Source organism: Pelodiscus sinensis, chromosome 15, assembly GCF_052426305.1.
Source record: "Pelodiscus sinensis isolate ZL-2025 chromosome 15, ASM5242630v1, whole genome shotgun sequence".
Lineage (NCBI taxonomy): Eukaryota > Metazoa > Chordata > Testudines > Trionychidae > Pelodiscus > Pelodiscus sinensis.
Window position 1 is genome coordinate 4,632,312 of NC_143066.1, and position 11,035 is coordinate 4,643,346.

The 11,035-nt window shown below is 50.3% G+C and overlaps 1 protein-coding gene across 5 annotated transcripts in view; it reads right to left on the minus strand.

The window, feature by feature from the left end:
• The window catches only part of DNAAF8 (dynein axonemal assembly factor 8), a 119,469-nt gene extending 108,481 nt beyond the window's left edge, over positions 1–10,988 (minus strand). Inside the window, exons 1-4 of one of the 5 annotated variants that reach the window (XM_075899063.2) lie at positions 10,859–10,988; positions 8,160–8,360; positions 5,169–5,282; positions 3,060–3,581 (exon numbers count right to left, since the gene is read on the minus strand). In XM_075899063.2, coding sequence (XP_075755178.2) covers positions 3,060–3,581; positions 5,169–5,282; positions 8,160–8,306 — 783 coding nt within the window. In that variant the 5' untranslated portion in view covers positions 8,307–8,360; positions 10,859–10,988. Of the gene's footprint in view, positions 1–3,059; positions 3,582–5,168; positions 5,283–8,159; positions 8,361–10,068; positions 10,453–10,745; positions 10,797–10,858 lie in introns of those variants that run through there. The other 4 variants (XM_075899060.2, XM_075899061.2, XM_075899067.2 and 1 more) reach the window with 4 other exon arrangements.
• Between the last annotated feature and the right edge of the window lie 47 nt (positions 10,989–11,035).

Genomic DNA, 11,035 nt, shown 5'->3' on the forward strand with positions numbered 1-11,035 from the left:
AGGGCCCTGAGATGGGGAAGCTCATCAGGGCTGGTGTCAAAGCAGCACCTTCGTCTGCAAAGCCAGGCTGGGGATGTTTACATGCCCAAGAATTTGCTGGAGGCACAACCAGGAAGGCATTTCCACTGTCTGGAGGCTTAGCAAGGGAGCCGGGCACAGCATCTGCCTCCAGGGAGCAATATTCCCTCAAATCTTTTCTAGCCATGTGCGGATTTTTTTCCATCCATGCGTGGAATAAATTCTTCTATGTGCACCCAGGCATGTGCGCCACCAAAAGAAACCAAAAACCTGGCTGTGGGCATGCTGCTAATCAGCTGGGCAGCATCTGAGTCACTGCAGCAGAAGTGGGGTACATTGGCCTCTTCCCTTCTCCTCCATGCCACTTCCCCTGGGGCCCCACACCCCGGGGTGTCCAGCAGCAAGTGTGTGGCCGTCAGGGACTGTACGGCTGTCATGGGCCACGTTCCTTCCTGGAGCAGTTCCCTCCGCTGGATGCCCACAATCCACCCGCTAATGAGCTGCATCTCTCCGGCCCTGCTTGACACAGCAAGGAGGGGCACTGCCCTGCAGCAAACATCATTTTCCTCCTCTTACTACACTGGCCACAGCGGAGCCCCCCGCGGAGTGCAGGGTTACTAAGGGAGATACCACAGGGCCAGTTTTTTTCAGGGGCTCCCTGCAGGACAGGCCTTTGATCCTCCAGCAGGGCTCCTGTGAAAGTAAGAACCTCCATAACTAGTCCTAGCTTAAACCCATAGGGCTTCCAGTAGGGGGGCAGACTGCCATGGAGGATGACATGGGTTTTCCAAATTCTTCCCTTGCAGTAACTGATCGATGCTGCATGACCTGACAGCTCCAGGCTGACGGGTAACACTTGTACGTGCTATTTGGAGAACCATCCCTCAGCATCATGAGTCAAGAGGGACTGGACCTGTGGGCTGCAATCTCTGTGGCTGGGGTTCCGTGGTCCAGCCACACCCATGGCTCTGCTGGACCACAGATGTTGCCGGATGAGAGTCCTGTACCAGAGAGGTTCAGCCTGTAATTAGACCTACGTATAGCTCAGCACTCATAACAACTTTATCAAAGGATCTCAATGAAAGCACAGAATTTACACGTTTGCAATAATTATGGTGTAACTGACAACCAGCTTCTTTTTAAATGCCATTGCTAAATAAATATAAACACTGATCTATCATGAATCATGTACATAATTATATTGTCGGGTCCCCTCTGACACACTCTGACTCACAGGAACAAAGACTATTACAGAGTGTTTTATGAGGCCCAGCAGCAAAGGAGCTAAGAGTTGCAGGATTTGATGGATAACAAAAGAGATGACTGGGAAGAAGCCAGTCTAGGAGAGATGCCTCTTAAAGTGAGTTACTAAGGCCCCAAAACAAAGCAGAGATTTAATGGTAAGCACGAGTCGTTCCAGTGACTTCGGGGGGCTCCTCATGCCTAAAGCGAGGCACATACTTAACTGTCTTTAGAGCTGGGAATTAAATATGGACTAATTTTCAAAAGCAGGCTGTAAAACGGATGAGTCACTCCTGTGGCCAGGATGGCCATGCAACAGTCCCTGCCTCACTATTCTCCTTCAAGAGCCTTCTTCAATACTCCTTTTGTCCTTTGCAGGTTCTGTGCTATTAAACAAATATTCAAAATAAAAGTTCTCAAGTCCATCGGTTTACCCTCTTCTCAGGTCACTTCCAGGCTTTTCATTCCTGTGGTCTCATATTTCTCTGATGGAGGCTACTTGCTCACCCTCACACTAGCCTCTATACTCCACTCAGCTTCCCCACCCCCAACCTTCCTGCTGCTATTTACAGGGGAATCAGCTGATCTCTGCTCAGGTGTGACTCCATGGGGACCAGCATTGGCTGACCTCAAGTTTCTACCCCTTACGGCACAAACCACTCTCTACACACAGGCCTAAGTGGTGTTTACAAAGGGCCTGCCTCCGCTCTCTTACACCAAAGTAAAATCCACTGAGCCTGGCTCTCCTCTCACCAACGCTGGTGCAAATCAAAAGTAACTCAACTGACGTACTGGCGTAAAATGGATACTGAGGGAGAATTTCCAATAGTATGATTAAGATCAGACTTAGGCCCAAAAATACTTGGGCCAGGGTTTAGCAGGGAATTGCTGGGTCAAGCTAGGCAGCTGAGTGCACAAAAAGGCAAGTGCATGTTACAGCTTTGACCACAAAAGGGGATATGTTTTGTGAGTGCGGCTTGGACACTGATTTTTGTAACTTTGTCCTGTAAAGTTTGTGGGATGTTGGGGAATCTGTATTTTAATCCCACTGATGGCTCTGAACAGACATCCAAAGGTTCTCATGGTAGTCAGCCACCAGGCAAAGTATTTTAATCTATGAAATAAAAAACTGTTAATTTTCTGTTAGCATACAGGTGGTCTCATGAGTGCCCCATTGACCCTGGGAGCTGATAGACTGGAACAGCAGCAGCTAAGGGGAGGAGATTGGATCATGTCTCCAATCTGATCTCACTCGCAGTCATCAAACAAGACGTATCTACGCCACTGACAGTGCAGAACAACCGTATGTCATCTGCAGTTCCATGACAGCAGGTGACTGACCCCACTAATTAAGCTTCAAAAACTAGTACCCTGCTACAAGAAAGGGAAAGTTCTCAGCAGTCTTAATGCTACTGCATGGCCATGACAAGCCTACCACCTCAGCACTCTTTGCAACCAGATGGCTAGAAAGTTCACCGCACATTCCATCCACATCAGAGACCCAGTGCTCGAGGTCCTTGAAATGGACATTTCCTGTTCTGATCCATGAGATTAACTTCCAACATGGTTTACTTGGACTGTGAACTCTTTAGGGCAGGGCCTGAGTGTTCGTACAGCACCAAGGACAATGGGACCTGGCCATGACTGGTGTTACTGCAGTATAAATTAATAATGACAAGGTATGTGCAGAATTAGCCATTCACGTCCTCTTATTATCAATGAACATTCTGCATCTAATGCGTTTTCCACCAGACTAGACACCTAAGCAATCACTGAAGGAAACTGTTTGCCCTGCCTACCTGCAATGAAAAGAGCGTCAGCCCCCGAGGGTGTTCAGCTGAAGTGGCTCCTTGCTCATGTTCTGCTTTAGTGATTCTCTCTAGATTGTCACTGATCATCTCCAATGGTGATTTTGGTTTGAACTTCGAATGGCCTCCATCTCCAGATGGTGCCTCTAAGGTCACCTTAGAGAGTATTTTTGTTTCTATCAGCTTTCTCCTCTCTTCACTGTTATTTGCATTTACAAAAGATGGCCCTTCGGCAGAGGGGGCTTTATTAGTCCAAAAGTCTTCAGTTTCCCTGTCTTTTCCATCGCCCAGTTCTTTCCCTCTGAGAGTTTGATCAATAGGATCTGCAAGAACTGCTCTCTGCTGGCCTGAAGTTTCTTCAGCTGCGTTAGCAAAAGCATACGTCTGTTCTCTATCCAATGGTACTTGTTCTCTTCCCATAGCGCGGGTAACGTCCATTTCTTTCCAAAGGTCTGAACATTCTAGGTCTCTATTCCAGGCCTCTCCAGGGTGCCCCACCGATTCTAACATTTGCTATAGATACAGAAAATGAACCTCAGAAGAGACAATCACACCCCTCACCAAAGCAATACAGAGACATACAATATACCAAGTAGAATGGATTGGCTGATGGAGGGTCACACGGAACGGGCATCTGGAAACTGCATGGCTCCGGTTTCATCCCGGAGATTTGTTACAAACCAGAATGAGATTCATTCTGTAAAATGCCCCGAGACCCATTGAGCCCCGTGCCTTGATAGCCTGGGTTACTGCTTCCATACAGATCGCAGCTGAACAGGGAAGCTGATACAAGAAACTGGTGTCAAAACACTGGAGCTGGCCTGCTCCCCAGCTAGTTCTCATCCCACCAGTGAGTCTCATCCCTCCTGGTGCAATGCAATCCCTTTATCTACACATGGTTCTATGCCCAAGTCTTAACGTCATACAATGACTTCTTGATACACCCCCATTAACCAAATCCCCTCTGGGTTCTGTGTGGGGAATATGGTGACTGGAGCCATTTCACACAGTGAAAGACTCGCTAGATAATCTGCTGCACTGGCCTATAGTAAGTGCTGGGGTGATGTTTGGCTTCACAGATCATCCTGAGGGTTGGAGCTGCTCCGTGGCTGAGGGACAATGGTCTCCTGCAGACCCCGTGTTCATAGACCCCGTGCTCTATAGTGTTTCCTTAACAGATCAGTATCTCCTGCAAGCACACGTGTCCCCATCGCACTTCCTGACAAGCAGCCTGCGGCTTGCAATCTCCACCTTTCCGCTCCTACTGCAAGCCAGTCAGCATCACCTCCATCATGGAGCAGCACATGGGCAGCGGGTATGAGGGGCAGGAGAAGGCAATGCCTTCCTAAACTGCCAGCCCAGCCCCGCTCACACTCTGCCCCTAGTCCCCACCCTCCTTGAGTGTGGCACCCTCAGAGCTGGCTGGAATTCAGCCCTGACAAGGTTGGGGCCATGCCACTAATGCTCTGGGGGCTGGGAGGCTGCTCTCTCTTCACCCCTATGCGCCTGCCAGGGCCAGGGAAGGCTGGAGCTACCCATCACCTGCTAGGGGAAAGGTAGCCTGCCCTTACTGGGGGAGTGCTTGACTCCCACAGAGCGCTGGTCAGCAGAGGCAGGGCCTCGGGTGTCAGGGACAGGGATGGGGGCTTGGCTCCCCAGCCCTAGGTTCACCTGCCACACATGGAGCAGTAGCTCATTCAAAAGCAGGCTCACTTGATTTGGGGAACACTGAAGGACTCCTTGGGAGACAGCGGGACCAGGCCAGTGAGGGGAAGAAAGAGGGCCAGGGTCTTGCGGAAGGACAGTGAGGATCCACACTACAAGCAGCTATAAAAAGGTTCCTTCCCCACTAGAGAATGGGCACTAAGGGGATAAGAGGAACTGCTGGAAGGTGGGGGCAAAAAGAAAAGGGCCCAGATCCTAAGAACAGAGAGAATCCTACAAAAATGGATGAGGAACAGAGAGAAATGCAGACCCAAAACAAGACAAAGAGTCCAGACACTTATATCACACAGTGCAACCTAAAAATCTACTGTAATATTAAGCAGCTGTGCTGCTGGCAATCCCAGCAAATGTGGCTGCAGTAGTGCAATGAGTCACCTGCACATCTGGGTCTTCTGGCGAAAGATCTGTCAGTTCTTCCGACAGGTCAGGAATCAGATTGGGTAGGTCTCGCTGGAAGATGAACAGCTCCCCATCTTCATCTCCATCAGACTGCCATACAAAACAAAAAACGAAAGGAAGGGCCAAGCGCATTTGCACAGCTGTTTCACTGGGGCAGAAGTCATCTGACTTCTTTGTCTCACACTTGGTTATGCTATTGAGGGTTATCCTAGATTCATACGACTGGAAGGGACCTCAAGAGTCCCCGCAGTAGGGAATCCAGTCCCCGCAGTAGGGAATCCAGTCCCCGCAGTAGGGAATACCATTTAGACCAAGGGCAGGCAAGCTGCCAGATCCAGCCCACAGTCCTGCCTGACTTGCCCTCATGCACTACTCAGAGACGCCACTGTGATGGCCTTGTGTGCTTCTTTGGACACTGCAAGCTCGCTGATATGGAGGAGAGAGGCTTTGCATGCTATCCTTGCCCACAACACAATCTCTCAGCTTCCACTGGCCAGTTTGCTGCCTGTTTGCAGAACAGGTAGCGTACAAAGTATCCCTCCCCCCAGGCTCACAGCACTCAGAGGAGCATATGACCCCCACAGCCAGCTGCTCTGAGCAGCATGCAGGGGCTTGCAAGGCAAGGAGCCTGGCTGAGAAACCTGCTGGGCTGCTGGTTGGGAGTCAGAAAGGTAAGGGCTTCCCTGCAGAACCAGGGGCAGCCCGTGAGCCTAGGCGAACTAGGCAGCTGCCCAGAGCGCCGCTGGCTCGGGCGCCCGATGACAACATCACGGCCATTGACGGCCGTGCGGGAGGGTGGGGCGCCAGCTGCCACACCTGGCCTCAGACCACTCCTGTGCAGAACCAATGTTTTCTTGTTACCTGTATGTCTCTAGCCAGTTTGATTTCAAACATTGCCTTTCTAATTTTGTCCTTGCTGAGCCGTACTATCATTGGAGTGTCAAGTACTCTACATCCAAAGGGTCTGAGATACACAGCTGGTGACTTAGCACATTAGAATCATAGAATCACTGAGCTGGAAGAGACCTCAAGCGGTCATCAAGTCCAGCCCCCTGCCCAAGGCAGCACCAATCCCAACTAAATCAACCCAGCCAGGGCTTTGTCAAGCCGAGACTTAAACACCTCTAGGTAAGGAGATTCCACCACCTCCCTAAGTAACCCATTCCAGTACTTCACCACCCTCCTAGTGAAATAGTTTTTCCTAATATCCAACCTAGACTTCCTCCACTGTAACTTGAGACCATTGCTCCTTGTTCTGCCATCTCACTACTGTGAACAGCCTCTCTCCATCCTCTTTGGAACCTCCCTTCAAGAAGTTGAAGGCTGCTATCAAATCCCCCCTCACTCTTCTCTCCTGCAGACTAAACAAACCCAAATCCCTCAGTCTCTCTTCATAGGTCATGTGCTCCAGCCCCCTAATCATTTGGTCGCCCTCTGCTCGACCCTCTCCAATGCGTGGGGGGGCCCAGAACGGGACACAATACTCCAGATGTGGTCTCACCAGAGCCAAATAAAGGGGAATAATCACTTCTCTGGATCTGCTGGCAATGCCCTTCCTAATGCAACCTAATATGCCATTAGCCTTCTTGGCTACAAGGGCACACTGTTGACTCATATCCAGCTTCTCATCCACTGGAATCCCCAGGTCCTTTTCTGCAGAACTGCTGGTCCCCAGCCTGTAACAATGCTTGGGGATTCTTCCGTCCCAAGTGCAGGACTCTACACTTGTCCTTGTTGAACCTCATCAGATTTCTTTTGGCCCAATCCTCTAATCTGTCCAGGTCACTCTGGATCCTATCTCTGCCCTCCAGCGTATCTACCTTTCCCCCTAGCTTATTGTCATCTGTGAACTTGCTGAGGGTACAATCCAGCCCCTCATCCAGGTCATTAATAAAGATGTTGAACAAAACCAGTCCTAGAACAGATCCTTGGGGCACTCCGCTAGAAACCGACAGCCAATCTGAAATTGAGCCGTTGATCACTACCCACTGGGCCCAACAGTCTAGCCAGCTTTCTAGCCATCTTACAGTCCATTTATCCAATCCATACTTCCTTAACTTGCTGGCAAGAATATTGTGGGAGACTGTATCATTGATGGGCTTCAAGAAAAAGAGCTACATAAAATCCGTTCTAAGTCCCAGGAACATCAAGGGACACAAAGGGAACAGGGCTAGATCCACAAAAAGGTTAAGGGGCCTACTATTCATTGATTCCAATGAATGGTACAGACCTAAATACTTTTGAGAAGACAGCAGCCTACTAGAAGCACAAAAGAAAACAAATAAGTAATAAATAAATAAATAAATGATAAATAATGCCATGTAGCTCTTATGCAGCACTTTTTACCAGTCAGTCTCAATGCACTTTCCACAAAGAGGGTAAGTAGCATCATCCCCATTTTACAGGCGGGGAAATCAAGGCACACTGGATAGCATGGGATGACTTTCCCTCTGTCACACAATCAGTCAATGGCAGATCAGCAAAGATCTTTTCTTGGCCAAGGATCGTATTTCCATGGCCTTCAGCCACGGAGAGGCATGTTCAAAGGCTTTGTGCCAGGCGCTGACAGGGCTGCGGTTAATACTCCAGCAGAATGAAATAAAACACAAAAGAAATTCAATGTAGTTACTTGCGCATTTCATGACATGTTTTTGCTAGAGGACTAGCACAGGAGGCCTCATGCTGTGAGCTTCCAGTGCCCTCTGCGCCCACAGACTTCAATAAGATTGAGGGAGACTCAGGCCTGTGATCAGTAGAGTCTGAGATGACGAGGAGGGAGGATGGGCGCAGCATTCTGACCATTACAGAGCTCCTGGACTAGCACCCACTACCGCACTGCAGATGAGCAGCCCACTGAGAGAAGCACTGGCTACTCGGGAGCTTGTCACTAACGAGGTGATCCTCGGGTGTCGTTCCTAGAGCCCTTGAGTAACATATTGAGGAAGGATGCTGGAAAGCAGCACTTACCGTAGAAGTGTCAGAGTCTAGAGATGGGATTTGGTCTTTCACTGCAGAGAGAATGGCTCCCCAGTGGAAAGATCTGGTGCCCTGGAAAGGGGCTGTAAGATCCTCAGACGGATCCTCTTTTTCCTGGCTTTGTCCTTCTGATGCCATTTGAAACCGCTCCCATATAACCAATCACATGGAAAAGGGCTTCAACATGTGCCACTAAAGAAAACAGAGATAGCATCACTACAGGGGAGGAACAGACTCCATGTGCATTAAGCCTCAGTGTAATTTTTGGGAATCCCATTATTCTAATATACTTCAGCCTTACCACAGCACTGGGCAGAATGATTTGCAATACAGGGCAATATATGGAGCCTTTCTTTCTACCTGACTCGAGTGAGGCAGATATCTTCGTGCCTCGACATAATTTAGAGCTTCAGGGGGTGGCCGCGTTAGTATGTACAGAAAAAAACAACAAATGGTCTGGTAGCACTTTATAGACTAACAAAACATGTAGATGGGATCAGGACCTTTCGTGGGCACAGCCCACTTCTTCAGATGACCAGAGTTTTGAGTTTAGGATGTGCAGACCCAAAATAAATGGGGGAGGGGGGCAATGGAGTAGAGGGTATAGAAAATCAGGAAGGTAGAGGGAATCAGTAGGAGTAATTTAGAGTAGCATCCAAGGTGTTCCTAAACTGTGCTAGCACCTTAACCATATTACAGCTCACTCCCCACATTGGGAGAAAGGCAAAAAGGGATGCTGTAAAGTTGGTGCTAGTCAAAGGTTCCCTCTTATCAGGGGGATGCTAATATAGCACAACACAGATCTAAAGATTTAGCGTTTGGATTTTGACTTCTCAATGTTTTTATAGAGATTGGCTTCTAGAGTAGATCTAGAGTAGATTGAGAAGGGGTATTTCACAAGGACAGTGGAGGCTGCCTTCTTGCTCACTGGATGATAATTCATACTATTTGGGGACCTTTTCCTTTTCAATTTGTGATACAATCATGAGAGTTAAGTCTTGGCTTGACAAAGCCCTGGCTGGGTTGATTTATTTGGGATTGGTCCTGCCTTGGGCAGGGGGCTGGACTTGATGACCTTCTGAGGTCTCTTCCAGCTCTATGATTTCTATAGGAATTGCAAATGGAAGTAAATCAGTTCTAACGGATAACAAAGCTTGGGAGGCTGCTATTGTCTGCAGATCAGCGGTGATTTGATAAGTCTTGTGATTATATTTTCCTTCTTAAATCACTTGCGTTTTCACAGGCTGACAGAGTACTTTACATACAGAGCAAGGCTCATTCCCAGCCCAAGGAGCTTACAATTTAAGAGACCCAAGGTGAGTAATGAGCCTTTGTGAATGCTTTGCACGTCATCCATCTAATATGCCTCCTTTATCCATATCAGACGGTGCTGAGCTTGCATGGCATTTGATGCCTGATATGGGGCTGGATTTATGTGGTGAGACCAGCACACTGACTGCAAGCTTTTCCCTATGAGGCTGGGATGAGTTGGCTACAGAGATTACTCCCCCACTGGTTCCTTTTCTGATCTAGATACGAGCGTGGATTTTCCAGTATCAAACCCGAGACCTCTGTCATAGGTGGAGTGAGTAACAGGAAACACAGAAAGAGCCAAGCTGGATCAGACCTAGTGGTCAGCATCAGCAACCACCCTTGCATTAGGTAGAAGTTGGATAATTTGCCCTTCATTTTAGGTTATTCCCCTCTTAATCTCTAATAACTAGAAATGGGGTTAAAAACCTGAATTATGACATTTAACATCTCTTCCGAAATTTGTTAGCATTAATTATTACAACTCGGAATGGTCTTGCTATCAGTATAGATAACCCCTAGGTTTATCTAGTGCTTTTCGTAAGTCAATCTCCAATTGCCTCACAGTACGGGGGATCAGAATCCTTACCCACCCTCGATGAAGTGTCCACTCCCCAGCAGGCCAGGGGGCAGAGCACCAGGGCTCCCTCTCTCCACACTACCCCATCCAATCCCAATGGACAATCTTTTGCTCCTCTGTTTGACCCCACGGATTGACTCTGGGTGGTGTGAAGAAGCGTTGCTGCTCTGTTTGGAACGTGCCACCCTGTTCCGTGTTAGGAGACAGCTAGAACAGAGGGCCCCGCTCCACCTTCCCGAGAACCAGCCCCCAGGCGGGCTGTGACCCGGCCCCCTCTCTCAAGGTCGTTCCCCGGAGCTCTCCCGCCAGCCGCCTCCCCGCGCCTCTCCCAGCGGAGGGCCGCACGGAACAGCTGGGTGTGATGTGAGAGCGGCTCTGGCGCCCCGCCCGCCCGCAGCGTGACCCTCTGCCCCGCCCCCGCCTCCTTCCAGGCGCAGCGCCGCCCCGCCCGAACCGCCAGGCCCCGCCCCCAGCCCCGCCCCCACCGCTCCCTGGCTCCTCCCCCGCGCTTCCTCCCGTTCCCATGGTAACCAGGCCAACCGCCACCCGGGCCCTTGCCTGTCTCCCGTCCACCCTCCTCCCCGCCCCGGTGTCCGCCCCCGCGACCCCACCGCGCAGCGGAACATTACCGGCCAGCCCCCCACGGCGCACCCCTCCTCCGCCCGCCCGCCCCACTCACAGCGCACCTCAGAGCCTCCCTCGGCCCGCCCCGGCCGCTTGCCCCGCCTCGAGCCCCGCCCCCGCCGCGGTCCTGCCAGGGTACAAATTAACGGCTAGCTCAGAAACAGAAAATTCGGACCTAGCCGCCTCGTTCCCGGAGGAAATAGCGAGTTCGTGTTCACTCCGTTCTCTCGGCATCCGTGGGGATTTTATCCCCCTCCCTATCGCAAAGCCCGCTAATGCCTCCCTTTGCCCTGCCAGGATCTCACTCACCTCCTCCTTCTCGTACCTCATTGGCTAATTTGAGCCCCGCCTC